Raw genomic sequence first — 25,870 nt, 5'->3', positions numbered from 1 at the left:
AACTCATAGACTAGCTTACTTCTCTGTAGCAGATGAATTAGGTGCAATTTATCTGACAGAAGATTGTTATAAAACTAGGTAACCCATTTAAAAATACATCAGCCGTCTGCAGCTTAAGATATATACTTTGCCTTCAAAAATACATTTTATGGTTTTCTAGCCTTGCTTTGCCATTTTTTTATCACAATCATTCTTTAACCTCAAAGTGTGTGAAATGTATGACTTTACTGATCACCTTTACTTACATAGGCCTGTATTTTAATTCATAGGTGATGGTGCACAGTTGGATTTCGATGCCCTATGTGACAATGATGACACAGCCATGGCTGCATTTATGAATTACTTAGAAGCAGAGGGGGGCCTGGGAGACCCTGGGGACTTCAGTGACATCCAGTGGACCCTCTAGCCTTTGATTTTTATCTCCAAAAATGAGAAACATTTTAAAGCATTTCATTTACGAAAAACTGTCTCAACTATTCTTAAGTACTGTATTGATATTGTTTGTATCTTTTATTAATGTTCTACCAATTTTTATAGATTTGCATCTTCCTGTCACAGGGATGTGGGGAAATATGTTTTCCTCCCAAGAGAACCAAGTTTATTATAGACTCCTTTATTCAGTGAAATGGCTTATAATCCACTAGTTGCCATATTTTTGCTACAATATTTCTAACCAAGAATACTACTTACATATTGTTTTGGCTTTGTTTTATTTTTGATGCAGTTTTTTTTAGTTGAGGTAATGTAATATATTGATGTTTTCCTTTGTGTCTAAGATTCATTTATAATAGTAGGTTTGTATAATTTGGAACATTTTCCATTCCTTGCGAATTTCCTTAATTGAGGATAGGGCTTACACACTTCAAGAAAACAGTGAGTACTTGAACATTTAAAGGGACAGTGCAATTTATAGTCATAATCACATTGAATACTGTATTTGATCTTTGGAGACTTAGGCAAGCACAGAGCTGGGATATTTATGCTCAGTTGAGCACTTTAAGATGAATTTTAAGTGAGATGATTTCTTACTTAAAATTCAGAAAGTCAAAAGAGTTTCAGCTTTCCTTACAGAAAAGGAAGGATCTTGGGCCCTAGATCTTGGGGATTAACCTCTGCATATAAGATTTACTCTTAATAGGCCAGACGTGGTGGCTCACGCCTGTAATCCCAGTACTTTGGGAGGCTGAGACGGGCAGATCACTTGAGGTGAGGAGTTCAAGACCAGCCTGGCCAATATGGTGAAACCCCGTTTCTACTAAAAATACAAAAAAAATTACCGAGGCACTCACTCTTGAGGTAACTAACCAACTCCCACGATAATGACAGTCCATTCATGAGCGCAAAGGCCTCATGACCTAATGGCACACACCTGTAATCCCAACTACTTAGGAGGCTGAGGCGAGAGGATTGCTTGAACCTGGGAGGCAGAGGTTGCAGTGAGCCGAGATCGCACCACTGCACTCCAGTCTGGGCAACAGAGTGAGACTTCATCTCAAAAAAAGAAAAAAAAAGATTTAATATAATCACTGAAGATCTCTACTATAGATAGATTAGGTTTTTGACATTGGAAACATACTTAGGGATAGATTCGTCCTAAAGGAAAAAAGTAGGCCCGGGCAGATTAAATGTCTTGTGTAAAGTCACACATTAAATTCATAGAGTTTTAAATGTTTAATGTATATAAACTAGTTTCTTTATACACATTTGGGAAAACATTGGTTTCACAGGTTAAATGATTAACTAACTGACCCAGGAACTAGTTGTAGCTTTCTAAGTAATTAGGCAATTACAGTTATTGCCTGTAACCAAAGGTAATAAAACAAATGACAAGTACATGTTTAAAATTATGAGGCAATGAGAAATAATTTTAAAACCAATTTTCTAGTTATAATTTAAAATTTGGAGAGCATTTTTAACAGTAATTAATCCAGAGGTGGCTCAAATTGAGTATAAGAATTAAGATTATTTAAAATACTGCATGTCTACCTTCTCGGGGATCATACTTTATAACACTTTCTGCTTCAGTAGCTCTTCATAGCTTGCCAAGTATGCTCCCATATTTTCTCTCTTGTGCCTCGCAAATGAAAGTCAGATAGGCTGGGAACTCATGGGGCAGCCCTCAGACTTCAATGTGGGCTTCAAATCCAGTTTCCTGTTCTATATGGTGCTACATCTTTCCAGAAAATTTCCCTCGGAGCCCCTCGCCAAAACAAAGCATTATTTTGACCCTGCATGCTATTTCTTTAGCTGTAGGTGATAGATTAGAACTTCTGTCAGACATGTTAATGACAAACATACCAACAGACAATAACCAAAAGCAAATGTTTCCTTCAAGTGTGAAATGTGCAGGGGCTGCGTGGGCAAGGATGTATTGGCACACTGTCCTCTTGAACTGATAGTGTCCCAGCAATGTTGGAGGGTCGGCACCATTCCTGGTCCGACACTTGAGGACCTGAGAGACATCAGGTTTAGAATGAGCCAAAGAAATCCTACAAGATGGGGAGAATTGGTGTGCAGCAGCCTAGGCGTTATAGTTAAGTCTAAAGAAGTATGAAAGATCCCCTGTGTTCTCTAAATTGAGCAGAGGGGCCTGCCTACCAATATCACTTTTTAGGGGACTGAACCATTGCAGGTTAGACTTGGCTTCCAAAGAGTGTGCCTAAGCCAGGGGTGGCAGGGTAGGCCATCATGGCTGGATGGCCTCAAAAGCAGATGGGGGCAGACTTGCCCTCGTGATGCCAGGATTTGAGAGGCAGAATTTCTAGAGGGAGACCAGTGCTGCCTCGCACAGTGGCAGTTTTTTCTCTTTGCAAGAGGAGGGGCTGTTCAATTCCATAGACCAGTGGGCGGATAGCCAGTTGAATACTCTGTGCATGGTTTGATCCTTTATTAGTTCGCTCTAATATTTTTCTGTAGATCCTTTTGTCCTGGACTCAGAATCTAATCCATGCATCATATGATACCGTAGCTCTCCTAAGGTTTGTGTTTCCTTCAAAATGTTTTAGTTTTCTTCTACTAAATTTGATTTTTGCTGTTAGAAGTGACATATTTTTATGGTATACACTATGTTCCTTTTTTCTCCTACAAGTCAATTTTTTGAATTTTCGTGAGAAAGAATATATCTACAAATTGCACGAAAGTATCATAAAAACAGTACTCTAGACTTTTCTTTTCTTTTTTTTGAGATGGAGTCTCACTCTATCGCCCAGGCTGGAGTGCAGTGGCGCGATCTTGGCTCACTGCCATCTCTGCCTCCTGGGTTCACGCCATTCTGCCTCAGCCTCCAGAGCAGCTGGGACCACAGGCGCCCGCCACCACACCTGGCTAATTTTGCTTTGTATTTTTAGTAGAGATGGGGTTTCACCATGTTAGCCAGGATGGTCTCGATCTCCTGACCTCGTGATCCGCCCACTTCGGCCTCCCAAAGTGCTGGGATTACAGGCATGAGCCACTGCGCCCGGCCTACTCTACACTTTTTTTAACCCTAAGAATTACCACTACAGTAATGTAGTGGAGTGGGAAGAGTGCCTAGAATCAGAAGACCCTGTTGAGGCTGAATTTAGCTGTATGACCTCATGCAAGCCATTTAAACTCTGTGCCTCAGCGTCCTCATTTTTAAAAGGAGGTTTGATCTCTATGTTTACTTCCAGCTCTGATTCTGGGATTCTAGTCCACAGGACTTGGGTGTTAGGGTGGAACCTAGAAATGTGCTGTCCAGTGCAGTAGCCACTAGCCATATGTGGCTACTGAGCACTTGCAATGTGGCTAGTACAAAGTGAGCTGTGCTATCAATGTAAGATACATACCAGATTTTGAAGACTAGTATTACCAAAAGAATGTAAAATATCACATTAATAATTTTATATTAATTACATGTTCAAATGATATTTTGGATATACTGAATTAAAACATTAAAATTAGTTCTACTTGTATCTTTTTACTTTTTTAATGTGGCTAGAAGAAAATAAAATTATACATGTGGCTCAGATTATATTTCTATTGGACAGCGCTGCTCTAGAACATTGTATTAAGTGGTTATTATTGAAGTAGACCAAAGTTTATACCATAAGGATATTTTTCCTTAAATACCATGTTTGAAGAACAATTATTTATTGATCCTTGAATCTGTTAAGATCAAATAACAAGTCTATCCATGTTACCAAATTTAAACTTTTGAAAATAATAAACTTTAAAATATCAGATGTGTTATTACAGGATGATACTTGGAATCAAGTGAAATGAGTTATATGGTCATCACTAAATTTAGAAATCTATTGTGAAACAGAAAGACAAACAGGAAAGTACAGAATAGAGACTTTTAGTAAATAAATGGAATTTAAAGGAAAGTGTTTATTTACAGTGTCACGACAGAAAAGGATGTCTTTGTCGTCATAGTCTTTGAGGGATCTCCGTAAAATCCGGGGCACAGGTACAAGAAATAGCCAATATTTAGTTCCCAGACCATGTTTAGTAGTGTCCAGTTTCAGATCATGCTGCCAAGAGGTATCTCCCCCTCAGGTGGGTCATCACTGAGCTCTGGAATTGGAGACTCATACTGGCCCAGCACAATGTTACGGGCAGACAGGCCGACATCTATGATTAGCTAGAAGCCATAAAGAAAAGCTGCTAAGTGGCCACTAGGTGCCACTTTTCCGTTTTTGTAATGCTTTCATTAGCAGATCTTTTTTTCCCAAGCTCCATGGGGCCTGTGAGAGGCATTTATGATTTTTGTGCCTACAATAAGTCAGCCTGTCTGGTGTGAGTTGTTTTATGAGAAATGCTTCCCAAGGGAGGTCCAGGAAGATCCTGACACATAAGAACTTTGGCTTAGAGAGCTTTCCAGGTGTGGTGCCAATAAAAACTGACCTGGAAAGAAAACCTGTCCAGCACGGAACATGCTTTCTGAACTCACTTGAGAGTGTATGGTGTACGTCACTTCTCATATATTCTTGAGTTTAGATTTGTCTTTTATACAATTTTTAGCTCTTTTCTGTGCTTGTCTGTATATTGGTATTTTTAAATTTTTGTGGTAAATAATGAAAAGAGTGAAATTATATTTTATAATTACTCATTTGTAGTTTTTTTTTTTTAATTTAATAAACTTCCTCCGAAAAGTGCGCCCTTAACTACTTTCTAATGTGGAAACATAGATTAAGGAAACCATCCAGTGCCCTCAAACCACTGGGCAGAGGGGTACATTGAACTCTGTTACTATATATATTTCTGGGTATGTTCCCCAGGGTATACTAACTGCTGTAACAACTCCAAAATCTCAGTGGTTTAACCAGTAAAGGTTTCCTTGTGCTCACGTCAGACTCCAACGTCATCAGCCTTATCTGTCCCTCTGACTCTCTCCTCTTCCCTTTCTGCCTCTTCCTCATTCCATCCCTCAGCTTTGCTTTCCTATGAGCTGGTTTTATCTTCCGGTGGACCCTCTCCGCATAATGACACTCAGAAGTTCCAAGCATATATTGTTCTTATACCTGACAATTTCAATGGAAAGAGAGCCTCTCTATTTCCTAGTAATTCACATGCAAATATGCATTGATTGGGCCTCTGGATCAACTTGGTCTACCTGGACTTTCTGTTGTGTGGTTGCAGTATCTACACTAATTCTAGGGAGTCAACCATCGTGAATTACAAGGTTCTGTTGTCCCTTCTGCAGATAACCCTGTCCTCCCTCAGGCCCCAGGCTGTCTAGCTGTTGGCATCTGACATCTTTTCCCCTTCAAGGATGCCTTTAAAGTTTATTTTAATTTGTTTAATCAGAATTAAAATGTTAGGAAGGAAAGGCAAAATAAGCAGTAGGTTCTTTCCAGGTCAACAGGCTGGAATATACAGATTAGCCAGGCTGTGATACATGCCCAACCTTGGGTTGAAGTTTGGCGAGGCAGCCCTGTTGGAATCTGGGGATCTCCCATGGGGATCTTCCAACACATTGGACTCTCCTCTTCCCCAGGTCTCCCACTGCCAGCACAAGAGGCTGTGAAGGTGAAGAGGATACAGATTTAAGAGATTTGTATTACAGAAGTAGGATGGCAAGAACTTGAGGACCAATTGCATATGGGAAATGTTGAAGCAAAAGCAGTGAACAATGACTCAAGTTTCTGGCCCCAGGGGTCTGGATTGCAGTGCTGTTCAAGAGGTAAGAGTTACATGAGGAGAGACAACTTTGGGGTAGAAGATGCATCACTTCTAGACAAATTGTGTTCAGGTGATGTCTAGTAGATAGTTGGATATGTGAGTATGGAGGATGGGAGAGAAAGCTGAGATGAGCGGCACACTGAAGCTTTTGAGCCTCAGTTTCTTCATTCGTAAAGTAGACTTCATTTGTAAATACCCTTGCAGAGCTTTAGTGAGGATTAAATTAGCTTATGTAAAGTGCTTACACATTGTCTGACAGTAATTTTAACAATGATCATTATATGTTAATTTATAAGCTCTACAGTATGATAATACATGTTGGAAATTAGTGTTATAGAGAAGCTTCATCATTAAGTTAGTAAAAAATTCCTGAGACTATATAGCAAACAAATATATAAGTAGTATAACAGTAATTTAAGCCTTGCAAAAGTTTAACCCAAATGACAGTACAAATTCATAACCAATGGGAAAGCGTTAAGTACCTAGAGAACCCAACTGAGGTAGGGTGTTTGGGAAGACGTATATCTACAGCACAAAGAGGTAAACAATTTTGTTTGCTAAGGGGGACATCTATAGGCATTTTAAAAGAAAGTTGAAATGGTTCCTAATAAATGACATCATTTGTTTCAATGTAAGCACTTATTTATCCTGTGCTATGCTCTTAGAGACAATTGAAAACGCCACAGTCCCTGCTCTTAAGAGACCACAGTTTGGTAGAAAGACAGTGGAAAGCAGTAACTATAGAATGTGATAGCTGCTACTTTAAAGGGATGTGCAAAGTGCTAATAGAGTATGGGAAGGTCAGGCTTTAACTTTGCTTGTGAAGAGTCATCAAAATATGTTATACTCTGGCAGTTTTTTCCTATTTATCCAGCCCAATGGTTTTCAAATTTATTTGCATCAGAATTACATGGAGGACTTGTTAAAACACAGATTATGGGTCTCCTCACGCCCATAATTTCTGATTCAGTTGGTCTGACTTGGAGCTTGAGAATTTGCATTTCCAGTAAGTTGTCATGTGATGCTGAGGCATCTGGCCTGGGGACCACACTTTGAGAACCGCTGATCTTGCCATTCACAAACAACAAATGGACGTATCCACAGACCTGTTATTCTAGGGCTCTTCTGAGGAAAGTAGAGTAGGGAACAGAGGGCCTCAGGGAGGCCTACCTACTTATTTTGCCTACCCTACTGCTTATTTTGCCTTCCCTTTATAACATTTTAATTCTGATTAAATACATTAAAATGAACTTTAAAGGCACCCTTGAAGGGGAAAAGACATCAGAAATAGCCAACAGCCAGACAGCCTGGGTCCAGAGAGGGGAAGGGATGTGCAGAAGGGACAAGAGAACCTCTTGTAATTCATGATGGTTGACTCCCTAGAATTGGTGTAGGTACTGCAGCCACACAGCGGGCTCTTCTTGCCTGCTGTCCAGATAGAACCGATTTATCAAGATGGGGAAATTGCAATAAAGAGTTTCATAAACGCAGAGCCAAGTAAATGGGAGACTGGAGTTTTATTGTTACTCAAATCAGCCATCCCCAGAGTTTGAAGGTGAGAGTTTGTTAAAGATACTTCGGCAGGCAGAAGGCTAGGGAATGGGGAATGCTGATTGGTCGGGTTAAGGATGAAATCATATGGGGTTGAAGCTGGTTTTTCTTGCTGTCTTCTGTTCCTGGATGGGATTGCAGAACTAGTTGAACCGGATTACCCTTGTGGGTGACACCAGTTGGTTCATCAGAAACATCTCTGAACACCAATGTTAGGTTTTACAATAGCGATGTTATCCACAGGAGCAATTGGGGAGGTTGGGAATACTCCTGAGCCATAATTTCTGATCTTGTAAATAATTTGTTAGTTTTACAAAGGCAGTCTGGTCCCCAGGCAAGGAGTGGTTTTGTTTCAGGGAGGGGCTGTTAGCATCTTTGTTTCAAAGTTAAACTATAAACTAAATCCCTCCCAAAGTTAATTCAACCTACACCCAGGAATGAACAAGGACACCTTGGAAGTTAGAAGCAAGATGGAGCTGGTTAGGTCAGATTTCTATCACTGTCATAATTTTCCTATGTCAGATTTTTCTCACTGTCATAATTTTTGCAAAGGCACTTTCAGTATGTGAGCCTCAATCTTTTTGTTTGGCTGTTTTGGTTGTTTTTTGTTGAGGAGGGGAGGCAAGGCAGAGAAAGCTGTGTCACACCTTTTTAATCTTAATCTTGGCCTTTTTTGTTTTTTAAATACTCAGCCACTAGTCACTGTGGAGGACTCTGTCCATTGCTTAAGGCATTGTGTGTTGAGGGAGTCAGTAAAGAGTTGTCTTAAATTCTTGTCCAGCTGTGTACCTCTGGCCTTGGAATGACAGTTTCTTAGACACTCCTGGCTCCTGGCTGACTTTAAGGCAATGCCTCTCACATTTACTCCTGTCCAGGAGGAAACCTGTTACATTTTACCTTGGGGGTAAATACATGAAATAAATGTACTTTTTTTTTTTTTTTACAAAACTACACTAAAATGGGATGCCTATATTACATCAACTTAAAACTTACTAGAGCCCTTGAAAATTTTATTTAATACTTTGTTGACCGAGCAATCACCCAAAAGGTTTCCCATCTACCAGAAGGGACATGTAGACAAATAGCACGTAATTAGCTGATGATTAAATTATTTGGCAGCCCATGAATGTTCAGTTTGATTTAGCAAAGGTCAAGCAAAACACAGTTGTAGTGTCTGAAATATCTATTCTTGAGGGAGAAAATGGACACATAGATTATATGTAAAATAATTAAAACTTACGGAGTAAAAAGACACTATTTCTTTGTAGTAACGTATTAGTAGCAGATTGCTTTTTAAATTTTTTTTCTGTTTGTAAAAGAACTTTACATTCATTTTTGGAGAATTCAGGATTATATAAAGGTGCTAAGAAGAAAATAAAAATCACCTAATAAAAAATTTTACCACCTAGTGAAAAACCATAGTCAACACTTGAGTAGTCTTTCTCTTTTTTCAAGGCCTTTGTATTCTAATGACTTTTTTAAAATTAGAATCCTACTGTTTAATACAAAAAAGAATAATAAAATTGTACAAAGTAATGCGTATATTGGTTAAAAGTCAGATATCATTTAAAGTCATAAAATTACAAAAAAAAAAAAAATAGTCCCCACCTTAGCCCTAATTCTTGTTCTCCAGAGCAACCACTTACACCTTTTTTTAGCTGATTATCATATTTATAGTTATGTTTCTAAGTATACTTTTATTGTCACTTCATGAATGGCCCAGAATGAGTATAGAATAGGAAGTCAACAATTCATTTAAATATTTCTTTATTATGAAGCATTTAGGATGTCGGAAAGTTTTGCTATTGTGGGTAATATGACAGCTAACATCCCTTCTACAGACACACATGCTGTACACCTCTCTCCTGTTGTTTAGAATGAATTTCTTGGAGTGCAATTGCCAAATCAAAATTGCCCAATTGCCATAAAAAACAGTTTGCTTTCAGCATTCTTTCCAGAGTTAATTTTATGTGGTTAAATATGTTGATTTTTCTTGCTTAATTTCTTTGTTGTTATGCTTAGGAGGGAAAACTTCTCCAGCCCAAGATCAAATAAACACACACCTCAGTTTCCTTCTAGGTGTCCTGTGGTTTCATAGTTTATACTAAAGTCTTTGATCTAGCTGAAGTTTATTTTGGCCTATAATAAGATACAGGAGTCTATTTTTCTTTCCAAAATATTATGCCCTTTCTCCACAACTCTTCAATGACTAGTCCTTTCTTTTCCCACTGATTCGAAATGTTGCCATTACCATCGATTAAGTTCTTGTATATTCTGGTACTCGTTTTGAAATGAAGTAATGGTGGTGGTGGGCAGGGAGTTGAATTAATGTGATTGTCTGTTCTTTCACCAGTACCAAACTGTTTAAGTTAATAAACACCGCAGAGTTTGATACTGATCTTTCCATTATGTGATAGTATATCACTTTTTCTTCTCTTATTTTCTGAAAAGTGTTCAAACTATAAAATATAGTTCTATATATTTTGTTTATAAAATATAAGAAAACAGAGGGAATAGTGGCTTTTTCTGACTTTAACATTTCCTTTTAAAGTTTTTAATTCATCAGACTACCCATCAATGAGGCAGGAGAATTGCTTGAACCCAGGAGGTTCCACTGTGTTAGAACCAAACTTTCAGGAACAGTTTGGCTGTGTTAGCATTCCTTTAAACTTTTGTTATATATAGAAATCTAATTCCAACATGTTTATTCTTGGAACCATCTGCCCAATGCTACAATCTGAATTCTCTTGCGTTGTTGAAATTTTGAGGGAATAAGAATAAAATCGAACCTTTATTAAATACTTACCGTGGCTGGCACAGTTTCTAAGCCTATTACATGTATTAATATAAGCCTTCTAACAATCCTGAAGATAAATGCTGGTATTATCCCCCATTTTACACACAAGCAAACTGGGGCTTAGGAGTTAAGTAACTTAACAAGGTTACCCCACCGCTCATAAGCAGTGGAGTTAGAATCCAGACCCGAGCAGCTTGATGCATGCTCTCAACTGTGATTTTGATAAACCTTTGATTTATTGTGTGCTCTCAGGGACCCTAACCCCCTGAACTCAATGCACAGCAATTTCTTTTACAAAAGATATTTAGTTATGAAAAAACACATGAAATTTACTATCTTTTTTTTTTTTTAAGACAGCTCTGTTGCCCCAGACTGGAGTGCAGTGGTGCAATCTCAGCTTACTGCAACCTCCACCTCCTGGGTTCAAGCCATTCTCCTGCCTCAGCCTCCCTAGTAGCTGGGATTACAGGTGTGCACCATCATGCCTAGCTAATTTTTTAAATTTTTAGTAGAGATGGGTTTTCGCCATGTTGGCCAGGCTGGTCTTGAACTCTTGATCTCAAGTGATCCGACTTCCCAAAGTGCTGGGATTACAGGCATGAGCTACTGCACCTGGCCTCAATTTACTACCTTAACACTACTGAACCACACATTTAGTGGTTAACTGTAGTCATGTTGTTTTGCAACAGATCTCTAGAATGTTTTCATCTTGCAAAACTGAAACTCCATACCATTTCCTCTTCTCCTCAGCCACTGGCAACCACCGTTCTGCTTTGTTTCTAAAGATTGAATACTTTAAATACAAATACATGAAGTATTTGTCTTTTTGTGACTGGATTTCTCTTAGCATCATAGCCTCAATGTTCTTCCATGTTGTACCATGTGACAGAATTTCCTTCTTTTTTGAGGCTGCATAATATTCCATTGTAGATCACGTTTTTAAAAAATCCATCCATCCATTGAAGTACATTTAGGTTACTTCCACCTCTTAGCTATTATGAATAATGCTGCCAGGAGCATGGGTGTGCAAATATCTCTTCAAGATCCTACTTTCAATTCTTTGGACATATACCCAGAAGTGGGACTGCTGGATCATATGATAATTCCATTTTCTTTTTCTTTCTTTTTAAGGTAAGAAATCTCCAAACTGTTTTCCATAGTGGTTGCACCATTTTACATTGCAATCACCAGTGCATAAGGGCTCCAGTTTCTCCACATCCTTGCCAACTCTTGTTATAACTCTTGTTATACTCCTATTATTCTGTTTATTGGATAGTAGCCATCATAATGGGTGTGCAGTGATATCTCATTGTGGTTTTGATTTGCATTTCTCTAATGATTAGTGATGTTGGGTGTCTTTTCGATGTTTGTTGGCCATTTGTATATCTTCTGTCCTCTGCGCATTTTTAAATCAAGTTATTTGGTTTTTTTGTTGAGTTGTAGGAGTTTTTAAAAATATATTCTGGATGTTAACACCCTATCAGATACATGATTTGCAAATATTTTCTCACATTCCATAGGTTGTTTTTTCACTCCACTTATTGTTTCCTTTGATGTGCAGAAGCTTTTAAGTTTGATGCAGTCCTACTTGTCTATTTTTGCTTTTGTTGCTTGTGCTTTTGGTGTCTATTTCTATCTCAGTTGCTGAAGCACGTGTCCTACTTATTTTGGGAAAAAAATACATTAGAAACTTTTAACAAATGCCATGAAATACATTTTGAAAACCTTAGGAAATGTCTTGAAATATGTAGTATGAAAATTGTATTTGTAAATCATTACTCAGTTCAGCATTGTAAATATGAGAGGTGAATTTATACAACTATATAAGAAGAAATGGGAGACAGAAAAAAAGAACCATCCCTGTTCATATCTAAAAGAGGGATAGCATTTGTACCATATCCTCTCCACATCTCCAGCAGGTGCAGCTAAAGAAATACCACGTTTTTCTTGTTGAACCCAAATGGGCTTCAGAACCCTTTTCAACACAGAGCTCCAGGCAACCATTCATGATCAACTGAGGTGACACATGACATGAAATCTATTTGTCATTATGTCTTCAAAAACACTTCCAAAAGCATATTCATTAAAGCAGAATTCTCCAAACATGTCACGTTGAAAAACAGTCATAGCTGCAGATTCACAATGATTACAAGCATATTAAACTCACTGAGAAATCCTCCCAGACAAATTCTTTCACTGATTAATCCTCATTTTTTATATTGATTTGTCCACAGAACCATTTTTGTTATATTGTTTCTATTAAAATACTATGAAATTCGATTTGTATGAAATAGTATTATTGAAGCAGTTCTCCAGTAGTTGCCACAGAATGGCCATTTATAGCTGGTGTCAGTTCTCTGGAAAATGTTAGTCAACTTTATTCTACATTGTAACTATCTTGTGGAATTTGGTCTCCACAAAAATGTATAATTTTTAAAGGTTAAAAAACAAGAAAAAAACATACACGTACACACATATATACGTGTGTGTGTGTGTGTATGCTAGCATTTTCAGGAATACAAAGCAGCTAAAAAAGATCCATTCTCTTTTATCACTAGATTTAGAGGATTAGTCGCTAACAAAACAAGAAGGAAAAATTAACAGCATAAGAGTACAGCTGCAAAGTTGACTAATATTATCTGTGGCAGCTTAAGGAGAAAATAATGTAGTCATTCCTCAGCTATGGAAATAATCCAAACTTATATAAATAGAAAGAGGACATCTTAAGGGAGGGGGCTACCTCTAAGTCAAATAAGAGGGCATCTGCTCTAGAGATGGGATGTCCCACACCATGGGCAGATGCAGATATGCGGTATACATATATATATATATATATACGTATATATATACACACACACACACACACACATACATATCATATTCTCAACCAGGAATGAACATTGCAAAAGTGTCAGGAGAAAGGAAATTCTAAAACTCTACCCAACTTTAAGTGATTATTTTAAACTATAATGATTAAAAATATTGAAAAACTAAGCCACAAAAGGAATGAAGTCATTATTAATTGGATATCTAGCTGGTGTTTTACACAAATGAGGAATCATGGCTGCTTAGGCCTACTGCCTAGAGGCCGTTCTTCCTTTAACTCTAGATTATGTGTTTACATAGATACAGTTTTGGTGAGCATTTATTATTAAAATATTTCTTCTCAAGAGGTCATAGAAAATAAGCAAAGTTATTAAAAATCATACCAACAGTTGCCCTGAACATGCAAGATTGCAAAACATCTTTTGGAGACATGGTCTGGCTCTGTCACCCAGGCTGGAGTGCGGTGGTGCCATCTCAGCTCACTGCAACTCCCACCTCCCTGTGCAAAACATCTTAAAGCTTAATGTTTTCCAATCTCAGGTGTGTGGTCACAAGAACAACCATTAGAGAGTAACATGCTATGTGGTTCTGAAAAATAAAGAGCTGATTTCTGAAACATAACCTAGCGCCAAAACAGAATCCATCAAAAATAAATGTCGGAATCTACAGTGGTTCCTAATATGTGGTCCTGAGACTGATAACATTAGTGTCATCTGGGAGCTTGTCAGGAATGCAAATTCCTGGGCCCCACCTGAGCCCACTGAATCAGAAACTCTGAGTATGGGGCCCAGAAACATTTAATAGGCCCTCTACGTGATTCTGAGACACGCTACTGTTAGAGAACTATTGCTTGCTTTGTGTCTGGTATTAGCTTGGTCCATTTTATCTAGACTTGTTGAGGCTTCTTATTCTTTGTGATCTTAGTAATAATAGAATTTCCCCACATTTGAAGAGCAAAATACAGAGACAGCTTTCCAAATATAACATCTAATGAGCTGTCGAACAATGACCCTCCTTCTGTAGCAAAATTGAGTACAGAAGTTGTCTATGTATCTTTAGAACACAAAAAGAAGATATGTTTCAGGAAAACAAACCAACTGAAAAAGATCCATTCTTTTTTATCACTGGATTTACACAATTAGTTTATTTAAAAAAACAAGAAAAAAAAATACTGCAAAGTTGACTAGTAATATCTGTGGCAGCTTAAGGAGAAAATAAGGTAGCCATTCCCCAGCTATGGAAATAGTCCAAACTTATATAAATAGAGGACATTTTAAGGGAAGGGGGTACTCTAAGTCAAATAAGACAGCATGTTTGCTCTAGAGATGGAAGGGATGTCCCACACCATGGGCAGCTACAGTGACTGAGGGAGTGTCTGTAGGAAGCTGTCTGCTACACGAGGCGGCACCTGCTACCAGGCCGTGGAAGGTTCCACTCACAACCACCACCTTTCAAGGGGCTCCTGAAATCTCCCTGTCCTCTTGGAGACCTTCACATTCTCTTTCATAGCAAGGTAAACTGTGCTGAGAAGCTGGGGTTCCCTAGCCAGGCACGTTTTATACTCCTGGGTAATGTTCCCATTTTGAAGGGTGCTTCAGTTTTCAGATGACAGTGACACGTTTTCTAGAGCAGGGTTTCTCTACCTTGGCACTACTGACATTTGTATAATTCTTTAATTATACATCCTGTATAATTCTTTGCCGTGGGAGCCTGTCCGGTGCACTGTTGGCTGTTTAGCTGCATCCCTGGCCTCTATCCACTAGATGGCAGCAGCAACCCCCCCAATTGTGACAACCAAAAATGTCTGCAGACAGGGCCGAATGTCCTCTGGGAGGGTGGGGTGCAAAATCCTCGCCCCCATAATGAAGAACCCCTACTCTAAACTCTAAAGAGGTAGTTTTCCTTTCTTTCTGTCAAAAGGGGCAGGAAAAAAACATTCTCCTGTTTGTTCTTTATCTTCATTGATGCCACCACTCATCCGATTCCTATTTTGCTTTGTTACCTCTCTCTCTCTCTCTCTCCCCCCCATCCCCCATCTCTCTCCTCTCTGTCTCTGTCTCTCTCTCTCTTTCTCTCTCTCATTCTTCTTCTTTCCCTACCCAGACTGGTCCAAGGTTATCACTTCACTTACTCTGACAATGTTCTCAACCTCCTGGCCCCATTATCTTTGGCTCTAGTGACTCCAAAAATTCCCAGCTCTGGGTCAGTTCAGCTCTCTGGTGACCCCATTTCTACACTAGAGATACCAGGCATCTCTGGAGAAAGTCACAGTTCTGTATAAATTCATGGTCTCCCACCAATGAGCCTCAGTGAGGCAGCGTGGGGTTCTTGTTTCTTTTCACCCACTTCGATCTTTTCCATTCCTACTGTCTTAGTCCATTTGGGCTGCTATAACAAAAATACCATAGACTGGATTGCTTAAACAACAAACATTTATTTCACACAGTCTGGAGGCTGAGACATCTAAAATCAAGATAGTCTCAGATTCAGTATCTGATGAGGGTTCCACTTCCTGGTTCATAGACAACTGTCTTCCTGCTGTGTCCTCACATGATAGAAAAGGAGAAAGGTAGCTCTCTGAGACCCCTTTTATGAAGGCACTAATCCCATTCACAAGGGCTCCACCCTCATGACCTAATCACCTCCCAAATGTCCCACCTCCTAATACCATCACAGTGGGGGTTAGGATTTCAACATATGAATCAGGAAACACAAACATTCAGTCTGCAGCACTCACCTTGGGTGGGGAGCTCATCAGTATTAACAACACAAAGGTTGCTTTGTCTGTTTTCTTTTGTTTTGGTTTTACCTTATTAATACTGCACTTTGGAGAATGGAAAGTGTAGGGAATGGATGGGAACCATATGGAAAACTAAGGAGTGACCAACCAGATGGATCCACATTTGTCCTGCCAGAATGCAGCCAGGAACAATCCTTCCTCCAGCCCTGACCATGGTGGGGGCATTCACAGGATGGGTCTAGCAGAAGAGGAGAGGGGTAGAAAAGAAAAGAGGAAGAAATGAAAAGAAGAAAACAAAAGAAAGGAAAGAATGAGGGAGGTCAGGGAAAGAATGAGCTTCCGGGTGCCTAGCTAAGGTTGACTCTGTATGAATTTAAAAGTAATGAGATGGATCAAGTAAAGGAACGCTCCATCCACTCCATCCACTTGACCCAGATGGATCAAGTAAAGGAAAGCTCCGTCCACTGACCCCCAGGTATGTTCCTGGTGAGCTAGCTAAGAGTAAGGTGGTAAGATGGTGCCCCTCCTGGTAATGGGCTAGATATAGGTACATAGGGCATGACAGTAAGGCTACATATATTTATGAAGCCAGTTGTCTTGCCCATTCCCTATTAACAGCAATTTCAGACTTTTTCACTCTCTTCAAACTTTCCATGTCACCACATTGCCCTTACAAAAGATGACTATGCATATCACTTTGCCATGTTCACCATGAAAGTACAGCAGAAACCCCCTTATGGGATGTGGTTGGGACTACCCATTGTTACATTAGCTGAAAAGGCTTATTAAAGCAGGAAATCACCAAAAAAGAAACATATATATGATGTAGACATTTTATTTTAACTTAAAACATAAGTGGGGCTGGGTGCAGTGGCTCACACCTGTAATTCCAGCACTTTGGGAGGCTGAGGCGGGAGGATCACTTGAGCCCAGGAGTTCGAGGCTACAGTGAGCTATGATGGTGCTACCGTACTCCAGCCTCGGTGACAGAGAAAGACCTTGTCTCAAAAAACAAAAACAAAACATAGTGGGCATCCATTTGTTAATCATCTGAGTTAGAGCCAACACCTTTTGGAGAAGGTCCCTAAATTGGAGTTCTGCAAAAATAATGGCAATGATTTATCATTGACGATGTCCAATTTGGACTTTTTAGGTAAAGCAATACAGGTGAAAGTCCTACACAATTTTGAGGTTTTTTTTTTTTAATCCAAACTTTTATGGTTGATTTTGCCCACACCTACTTTGACCCAAAAAAGTAGCAACTCACCTTTTAAAGGATTTTCCCAAAGCATAGATTTCATTTAGTTTGATTTTATTTCACTCGATTTTATTTTAAATTGATTCCTTCAGCTCACATTGTTAAATATTATAAGTACAACTGGCATGAACAGGTCACAAAGGGAAGGGGGTTCTTTAGGGGAAAGAATCTATGCACAGAGCTCTCCTGCCATAAATCAGTTTCCTTTTCCTAAACTACCAGTTCACCTGCATGCGCAGCTCCAGCCTCCTTCCTGTCAATATGGAAGAGAGCTCCTTTTGTCCAAAGACCCCTTCACCTGGGCTCTGTATCTGATTTCCCCTCAACACCTCAGTCTGTCTCCCTCTCTTGTATCTTCAACATCTCCCTCTTTTCTAAATCCTTCCCTTGTGCATTTAAACCTGCTCTTTTTACTCTGATCACAAACACAATCATCCTTAGGCCCCATGTGTTTCTCCAGTGACCACCCTCCTCTTCACAGTTGGGTTTTTATAAGACTTGCCTACACTCCCAGGCTTCCTGCTTTCACTTCTCCTCCAATTCACTTCTTGTCTCACCTCCTCCACTGAAATGCTTCTCTTCAAGGTCACCACTGACCTCTTGGTGTTCTTTAACATTTATTTCTCTGGAATGTTAGTCACTGCAGACCACTTCTTCCCTTTCTTGAATCTTCCTCCCTCAGCTTCTGTGATATCTCACTCCTGGTTTTCCTTTAACCCGCTGGCCATTCAAATGTCAGAGTTCCTTTAGGCTTCATCCTAGGCCTGCTTTCTACTTGCTTTATTTTCTATGGTTTCATCCACTCCTATAGCTTTACTACCATTAATTGATGATAACTCTCAAACCTATGATTCCACCCTGATCTTCTCCTTAGCTCCAGAGCAATGCAGCCAACAGCCTACTGGTCATATCTATTAATATGTTCCAGGGAGAACTTAACTTCAACTTGTCCAAAATGCAATTCATCACTTTGCCTTTCTTCCCCAACCTGCTTTTCCTCTATTGTCCTTATTTTTCTGAAGGGTACCGATATTTGCCCATTTTCCAAACCAGGAACCTGGAAGACATCATTCACTCATCTCTCCGTCTTACTCTATACATCTGATCAACTACATTAGTCATTCCTTCAACAAACATTCATCTATCTGTATCAATCCTTTACAGGTTAGAGTTGCCAGTTTAGCAAATACAGGAGATTGGAGTTTCCAGTTCCAAAATGGCCACACAGAAGCAAGCTGGTTTCTCCCCCCACCCACCCACCCACCATTTCCCCAACAAAAACAAACAAACAAACAAATATATAGGACTGAGATCTTCACCAGCAACAAACCAGAGCTCAAGTATGAGGACGAGAGAGTTCCTGGGGCCACAGAGAAATGGAAGAACTCTTAGACAGTGGTAGGAGAACCAGACTTCTGCACCTGCAATACCCCTTCCACCCCATTCTGCAAGACATGAACCACATGGAAAATCCCCATCCAACTTATGGTTTCTGCACTGGAAAAGTGAAATTGAGGTGGTTAATAAGTTTCCTCACCTTTTTGGTTTTTCTGGCAGGAGAACTGTCCTTGCCTTAACCCACAAGTAGCATTAGGACTGTTTCATGGGAGAGATATCCCTAAGGATAGGCAGAGACAATTAGGGAGGCAGGGCTACCATCTTCAGCCCAGAAACTCTGCTCTGTAACTTGGCCAAAGGAGACACCAGATAAAAGTGGCTGTTAGGAGGTATGTTCCCCAGGACCCCTGGGCACGAACCCTAGCCAGCATTCCCACACTGCTGGGATAATCCCTTTGGGACCTTCCCCATTTGGGACAGGCAGTGCTTCAACCATTTATTATAGCCAAGCTGAACCTTAGCTTAAGGTCACCTAGAATTGAAAAGGAGGCAGTAACTTGAATAACTAATCCTTCAATGCAAAGACGTAGACATATACTCACAAGAAACAAAAGCAAATGGGAAACCATGACCTCGCCAAAAAGACAAAGCAAAAATCCAGTGACTGACCCTAACAAGACGGCAATTTGTGAGCTCCCCAACCAAGAATTCAAAACAGCAGTTTTAAGGAAACTCAGCGATCTCCAAGATAACACAGAAAAACAATTCAGAAATTTATCAGGGAAATCTAACAAAGACATTGAAATGATTTTTTAAAACTGAAACAGAAATCTTGGAACTGAGAAATACATTTGCTGAGTTGAAAAACTCTAGAGGCTCTCAACAGCAAAATGAACCAAGCAGAGGAAAGCATCAGTGAGCTTGAAGACTGGCATTTGAAAATACATAGAGAAGAAAAAAGAAAAAGAAGAACAAGGAACAAAGACCACCTACAAGATATAGAAAAAAACTTCAAAAGACCAAATCTAAGAATTATTAGTGTTTAAGAGGAAACTGAGGAACAGCAAAAGGTAGAAAGCTTGTTCAAAGAAATAATGATAAAAAGCTTCCCTAAACTTGAGAAAGATATAAATGTGCAGGTAGAGGAAAGTCTTAGAACACCGAACATATTCAACCCAAATAAAACTACCCCAAGGCATTTAATGGTCAAATTCCCAAAGGCTAAAGACAAAGTGAAGATCCTAAAAGCAGTGAGAGATAAGAAGCAAATAATATATGAAAAAGCTCCAGTTCATCTGGCCACAGACCTCCCAACAGAAACCACAGAGGCCAGGAGGGAATAGAAAAACATTTTCAAAGTGCTAAAAGAAAAATAAAAACCTGTCACTCAATAATATTGTATTCTCAAAATTGTCATTCACATTTGAAGGAGTGATAAAATCTTTTAGAGAAAAACAAAAGCTGAGAGAATTCACCAACACCAGTTCTGTTGTGCAAGAAAGGCTAACGGTAGTTCTTCAATCTGAAAGAAAAAAAAACACTAACGTGCAAAGGAAAACTATTCAAGGTATAACATCCACTGGCAAATTAAATACGCAGACAAACCCAGAATACTCTATGAGTGTACTTGTGGTGTGCAGTCCACTCATAACTCTAGAATGAAGCCTAAAAGATAAATCTAACAAAAACAACAATAGGTACAGCAACCTGTTAAGAGATAGACAATATTAAAATAAATTGAGACAACTAAAAGTCAAAATATGTGTTGGGGGTGGTGGAGTTAAAGTGTGGAATTTTCTGTGGGTATTTTTTTTTTTTTTGGCCTTTGTTTCTAGTCTTTTATTTGTGATCTAGGATAAGTTGTCATCTCTTTAAAATAACTTTTATATCTATAAAATGTTTTTTGTAAGCCTCAAGGTAACCACAGCATAAAAACCTATAGTAGCTTCACTAAAAATAAAAAGCAACAATTTAAAATATACTACTAGAGATAATCACTTAACCACAAAGCAAGAGAGGAGTCTCAAAACACAGAAAACAAGCAACAAAATGACAGTAGTAAGTCCTTACTTATCAATACTAACACTGAATGTAAACTGTCTTAATTCTCTAATTAAAAGGCATAGAGTGGCTGGGGATGGTGGCTCATGCCTATAATCCCAGTACTTTGGGAGGCTGAGGTGGGCAGATCACTTGAGCTCAGGAGTTCGAGACCAGCCTGGGCAACATGGCAAAACATGTCTCCACAAAAAAATATAAAAATTAGCTGGGCACAGTGGCACATGCCCGTAGTCCCAGCTACTTGGGAGGCTGAGATTGGAGAATCGCCTGAGCCCAGGAGGTCAAGGCTGCAGTGAGCCATGGTCGTGCCACTGCACTCCAGCCTGGGCAACAGAGTAAGACTCTATCTCAAAAAAATAATAATAAAGAAGGCATAGAGGAGCTGAATTGGTAAATAAATAATATCTAACTACATGCTGCCTTCAAGTTGCCCACTTCGCCTATAAAAATACACGTAGACCGAAAGTGATAGGGTTGAGAAAGCTATTCCATGCAATTGGAAACCAAAAACAAGCATGACTAACTATACTTATATCAGATAAAATAGACTACAAATCAAAGACTATAGAAAAGATAAGGATGGTCACTATATAATGATAAAGGGGTCAATTCAGGAAGAGGATATAAAAATTATAAACATCTATGCACCTAACACCAGAGCTCCCCAAAATATAAAGTAAACATTAATAGGGAGAGAGAGACTGCCGTACCATTATAGTACGGGCTTTAACACCTCATTCACAGTAATAGACAGATCATCCAGACAGAAAAATCAACAAGGAAACAGTGGGGTTAAATTACACACTATATCTAATAGGCCTAACTAGCATTTACAGAAGATTTTACCCCACTGCTGCAGAATACATAGTCTTTTCATCAGCACATGGAATATTTTTCAGAATAGACCATATCTTAGGTCTGCATAAATTCAAAAAAATAGAAATCATGTCAAATATCTTCTCTGACCACAATGGAATAAAACTAGAGATCAATAACAAGAGCAGCCTTGGAAAACATACAAACATGAAAATTAAACAACATGCTCCTGAACAACCAATGGGTCAATGAAGAAATTAAGAAAGAAACTTAAAAATGAATTGAAACAGAGGAAAATGGAAATACAACATACCAGAATCTATGTGATACAACAAAAGCAGTACTAACAAGGAAGTTAATAGCAATAAATCCCTAGATCAGAAAAGTAGACTTTAAATAAAGAACCTAATGATGTACCTCAAGGAATTAGACAGGCATGAACAAGCCAAATCCAAAATTAGTAAAAGGAAAGATATAATAAAAATCAGAGCAGAAATAAATGAAATTGAGACAAAAAAATTAATGAAATGAAAAGTTGGCTTTTTGAAAAGATAAAATCAACAAAGCTTTAGCTAGACTAATTTAAAAAAGAGCAAGAGAAAGAAAGAGACTCAAATAAATAAAATCAGAAATGAAAAATGGGACATAGAAACTGAGACCTCAGAAATACAAAGAATCATTAGAGACTATTATGAACAACTGTATGCCAACAAATTGGAAACCTAGAAGAAACAGACAAACTCCAGAACACACACAGCCTACCAAGATTGAAGCATGAAGAAATAGAAAACCTCAACAAACCAATAATCCAAGCCATAATAAAATGTCTCTTATCAAAGAAAAGCCTAGGAGTTGATGACTTCACTGCTGAATTCTACCAACCATTGATTTATTTATTTTTTGAGATAGGGTCTCACTTTGTCAGCCAGTCACTTTGTCAGGTCTCACTTTGTCAGTACAGTGGATGGTTCACTGCAGCCTCAGCCTCCTGGGCTCAAGTGATCTTTCTGCCTTGGCTACCTGAGTAGCTGCAACTACAGGCATGCGCCACAACACCCAGCCAATTTTTGGATTTTTTTGTAGAGACAAGGTCTCACTATGTTGCCCAGGATGATCTTGAACTCTTGAGCTTAAGTGATCCTCCCACCCTGGCCTCCCAAAATGCTGGGATTACAGGCATGAGCCACAGTGCCTGGCCTCTATCAAACACTTAAAGAACTAATACCAATACCAACCCTACTCAAATTATTCTAGAAAATTGAGGAGGACATTCTTCCAAATTCATTCCATGAGGCCAGCATTACTCTGATAGCAACACCAGACAAGAAAATACCACAAAAGAAGAAAACTACAGGTCATATTTCTGATGGACATAGATGCAAAAATCCTCAACAAAATACTAGCAAACTGAATTCAACAATACATTAAAAAGATCATTCACCATGATCAAGTGGGATTCATCCCAGGGATGCAAGGATGTTTCAACATATGCAAATCAATACCTGTGATATATCACATTAATGGAATTAAGAATAAAAACCATATGATTATTTCAATAGATGCCAAAAAACATTTTTATAAAATTCAACATCCCTTATGATAAAAAGCCTCCTCAAAAATGGGTATAGAAGGAACATACCTCAAAATAATAAAGCCCATCTATGACAAACCCATGGCTAACATCATAGTGAATTGGGAAAAATGGAAGGCCTTTCCTCTAAAGACTGGAACCACACAAGGATGTCCACTTTCAACACTGTTATTCAACGTAATATTGGAAAGTCCTGGCCAGAGTAATTTGGCAAAAGAAAGAAACAAAGGGCATCTAAATTGGAAAGGAAGAAGTCAAATGAGCCTTGTTTACACATGACAAATCTTATACCTAGAGAAACCTAAAGACTCCACCACAAAACTGTTAGAACTGATAAATTCAATAAAGGTGCAGGACACAAAATCAACATACAAAAATCAATAGTATTTATGCTACCAGTGAACAATTTGTAAAAAATCACAACACCTAGGAATCAATCTAACCAAAGAAGTGAAAGATCTATACAAGGAAAACAATAAAATTCTGATGAAAGACATTGAACAGGACACAATAAAATTGAAAGATACTCCATGCTCATGGATTGAAATAATTAATGTTGTTAAAATTACAATACTACCCAAATTAATTTACAGATTCAATGCAATCCCTGTCAAAATACCAATGACATTCTTCACAGAAAGAGAGAAAACAATCCTAAAATTTATATGGAACCATGAAATACTTCAAATAGCCAAAGCAATCCTGAACAAAAAGAATAAAGCTGGAGGCATCACGCTACCTAACTTCAAAATTTACCACAAAGCTATAGTAACCAAAGCAGCATGATTTTATGCCAGTATGCCAGCATATTGGCATAAAAACAGACACACATAGACCAATGGAACAGAATAGTGAACCCAGATATAAATCCACGCATTTACAACCAACTCATCTTTGACGAAGGCATCAAGAACATACAATAGGGAAAGGACAGTCTTTTCAATAAATGGTGCTGGGGAAACTGGATAACTATATGCAGAAGAATGAAACTAGACCCTTATCTCTCAACATATACAAAAATCAAATCAAAATGGATTATCGACTTGAATCTAAGACCTGAAACTGTGAAACTACTAGAAGAAAACATTGGGCAAATACTCAAGGGCATTGGTCTGGGCAAAGATTTCTTGTGTAAGACCTCAAAAGTATAGGCCATCAAAGCAAAAATAGACAATTGGGATTACATCCAGCTAAAGAGCTCCTGCACAGCAAAGGAAACAACTAACAAAGTGAATAGACAACCCACAAAATGAGAGAAAATATTTGTAAATATCACTAAATCATCAGAGAAATGCAAATAAAAAACACAATGTGATCGTATCTGTCACCTCAGTTAAAATAGCTTGTATCAAAAAGGCAGTAACAGAGGCCTACAAGGACGTGGAGAAAGGGGAACCCTCATCCACTATTGCTGGGAGTATAAATTAGTACCACCACTATGAAGAATAGTATGGAGGCTGCTCAACACACTAAAGATAGAACTACCATATGATCCAGCAATGCCACTCCTGGGTATATATGTGAAAGAAAGGAAATCAATATATCAAAGAGATAGCTGCACGCCCGTGTTTATTGCAGCACTATTCACAATAGCCAAAATATGAAATGAATCTAAGTGCCCATCAATGGATGAATGGATAAAGAAAATGTGATATATATATACACAGTGGAGTATTATTAAGCTATAAAAAAAGAATGAGATCCTGCCCTTTGCAGCAACATGGATAGAAATGGAGGCCATTATGCTATGTGAAATAAGCCAAGCACAGAGAGACAAATATCGTATGTTCTCACTCATATGTGGGAGCTAAAAAAAGTGAATCTCGTGAAGATAGACAGTAGATTGGTGGTTACCAGAGGCAGCGAAGGGGAGGGGAATAAAGGCAAAACAAAGAATATCAATGTATTTATTGCTACTGAACTGCATTTAAAAATGGTAAATATGGTAAATTATACATGTATAGTGTACCTCAATAAAATTTTTAAAAATACAGGAACCCAGTTTAATTTGAATTTCAGATAAACCATGAATTTTTTTTAGAATAAGTACATTCCATGCACTATTTGGCATATAATTATATTAAACATGTTTTTACTGTTTACTTGAAATTCAAATTTAACTGGGTGTTCTATATTTTATCTGACAACCCTATTAAGAGTTTTGAATTCCAATAATTCATATCACAGCCTTAGTTTAGGATTCTAAAATATGAAACAAAAGCCACAATTTCAAAACTGAAAACTTGCAACGTAAACTATATAAGCTCAATTTGTTACAGCTGCAATTCACTCAGACCCACATGTCCCAAGATAAGACCACAGACAAACCATTTTAACAGTTAACTCCGCAGGGACCCATGTGTCCCAGCAAGACCACTTACCTTTCCACAAGTGTCTTAGCTCAGGCTGCCATCACAAAATACCACAGAGTGGGTGGCTTAAACAACAGAAATTTATTTTCTCACAGTTCTGGAGAATAGAAGTCCAAGATGAAGTGCTAGCATGGTCTGTTTCTGGTGAGGGCTCTCTTTCTGGCTTGTAGAAGGTGGCCTTCTTTTTTCTTTTTCTTTTTCTTTCTCTCTCTCTTTTTTTTTTTTAAGACAGAGTCTTGCTCTGTCGCCCAGTCTGGAGTGCAATGGCGTGATCTCAGCTCACTGTAACCTCTGCCTCACAGGTTCAAATGATTCTCCTGCCTCAGCCTCCCAAGTAGCTGGGATTATAGGCACCCACCAACGTTCCCAGCTACTT

General features: G+C 38.6%; 2 protein-coding genes and 1 long non-coding RNA gene across 29 annotated transcripts in view; 2 read left to right on the top strand and 1 right to left on the bottom strand.

The window, feature by feature from the left end:
• ARNTL2 (aryl hydrocarbon receptor nuclear translocator like 2) overlaps nt 1-6,097 on the top strand; it is a 94,760-nt gene extending 88,663 nt beyond the window's left edge. For 11 of the 25 annotated variants that reach the window (XM_016923749.4, XM_054664408.2, XM_063786857.1 and 8 more), the window contains one exon: nt 270-770. In XM_016923749.4, the coding sequence (XP_016779238.2) occupies nt 270-406 (137 nt within the window). In that variant the 3' untranslated portion in view covers nt 407-770. Of the gene's footprint in view, nt 1-269; nt 3,933-5,959 lie in introns of those variants that run through there. The other 14 variants (XM_054664413.2, XM_520811.8, XM_054664409.2 and 11 more) reach the window with 5 other exon arrangements.
• Nucleotides 1-25,870, bottom strand: part of LOC134807578 (uncharacterized) — a 56,160-nt gene that overhangs the window by 29,728 nt on the left and 562 nt on the right. The window lies entirely within an intron of this gene.
• The window catches only part of SMCO2 (single-pass membrane protein with coiled-coil domains 2), a 76,616-nt gene continuing 56,705 nt past the window's right edge, over nt 5,960-25,870 (top strand). For 2 of the 3 annotated variants that reach the window (XM_063786867.1, XM_063786870.1), the window contains exon 1: nt 5,960-6,145. Coding sequence is in view for 1 of the 3 variants with exons in the window: in XM_054664417.2 (XP_054520392.2) it covers nt 6,095-6,145 (51 nt within the window). In the remaining 2 variants the exon portion in view is untranslated. The remainder of the gene's footprint in view (nt 6,146-25,870) is intronic. The other variant, XM_054664417.2, reaches the window with a different exon arrangement.

This window comes from Pan troglodytes, chromosome 10, assembly GCF_028858775.2.
Source record: "Pan troglodytes isolate AG18354 chromosome 10, NHGRI_mPanTro3-v2.0_pri, whole genome shotgun sequence".
Taxonomy (NCBI): domain Eukaryota; kingdom Metazoa; phylum Chordata; class Mammalia; order Primates; family Hominidae; genus Pan; species Pan troglodytes.
This window is presented reverse-complemented; position numbering and strand designations above follow the sequence as displayed.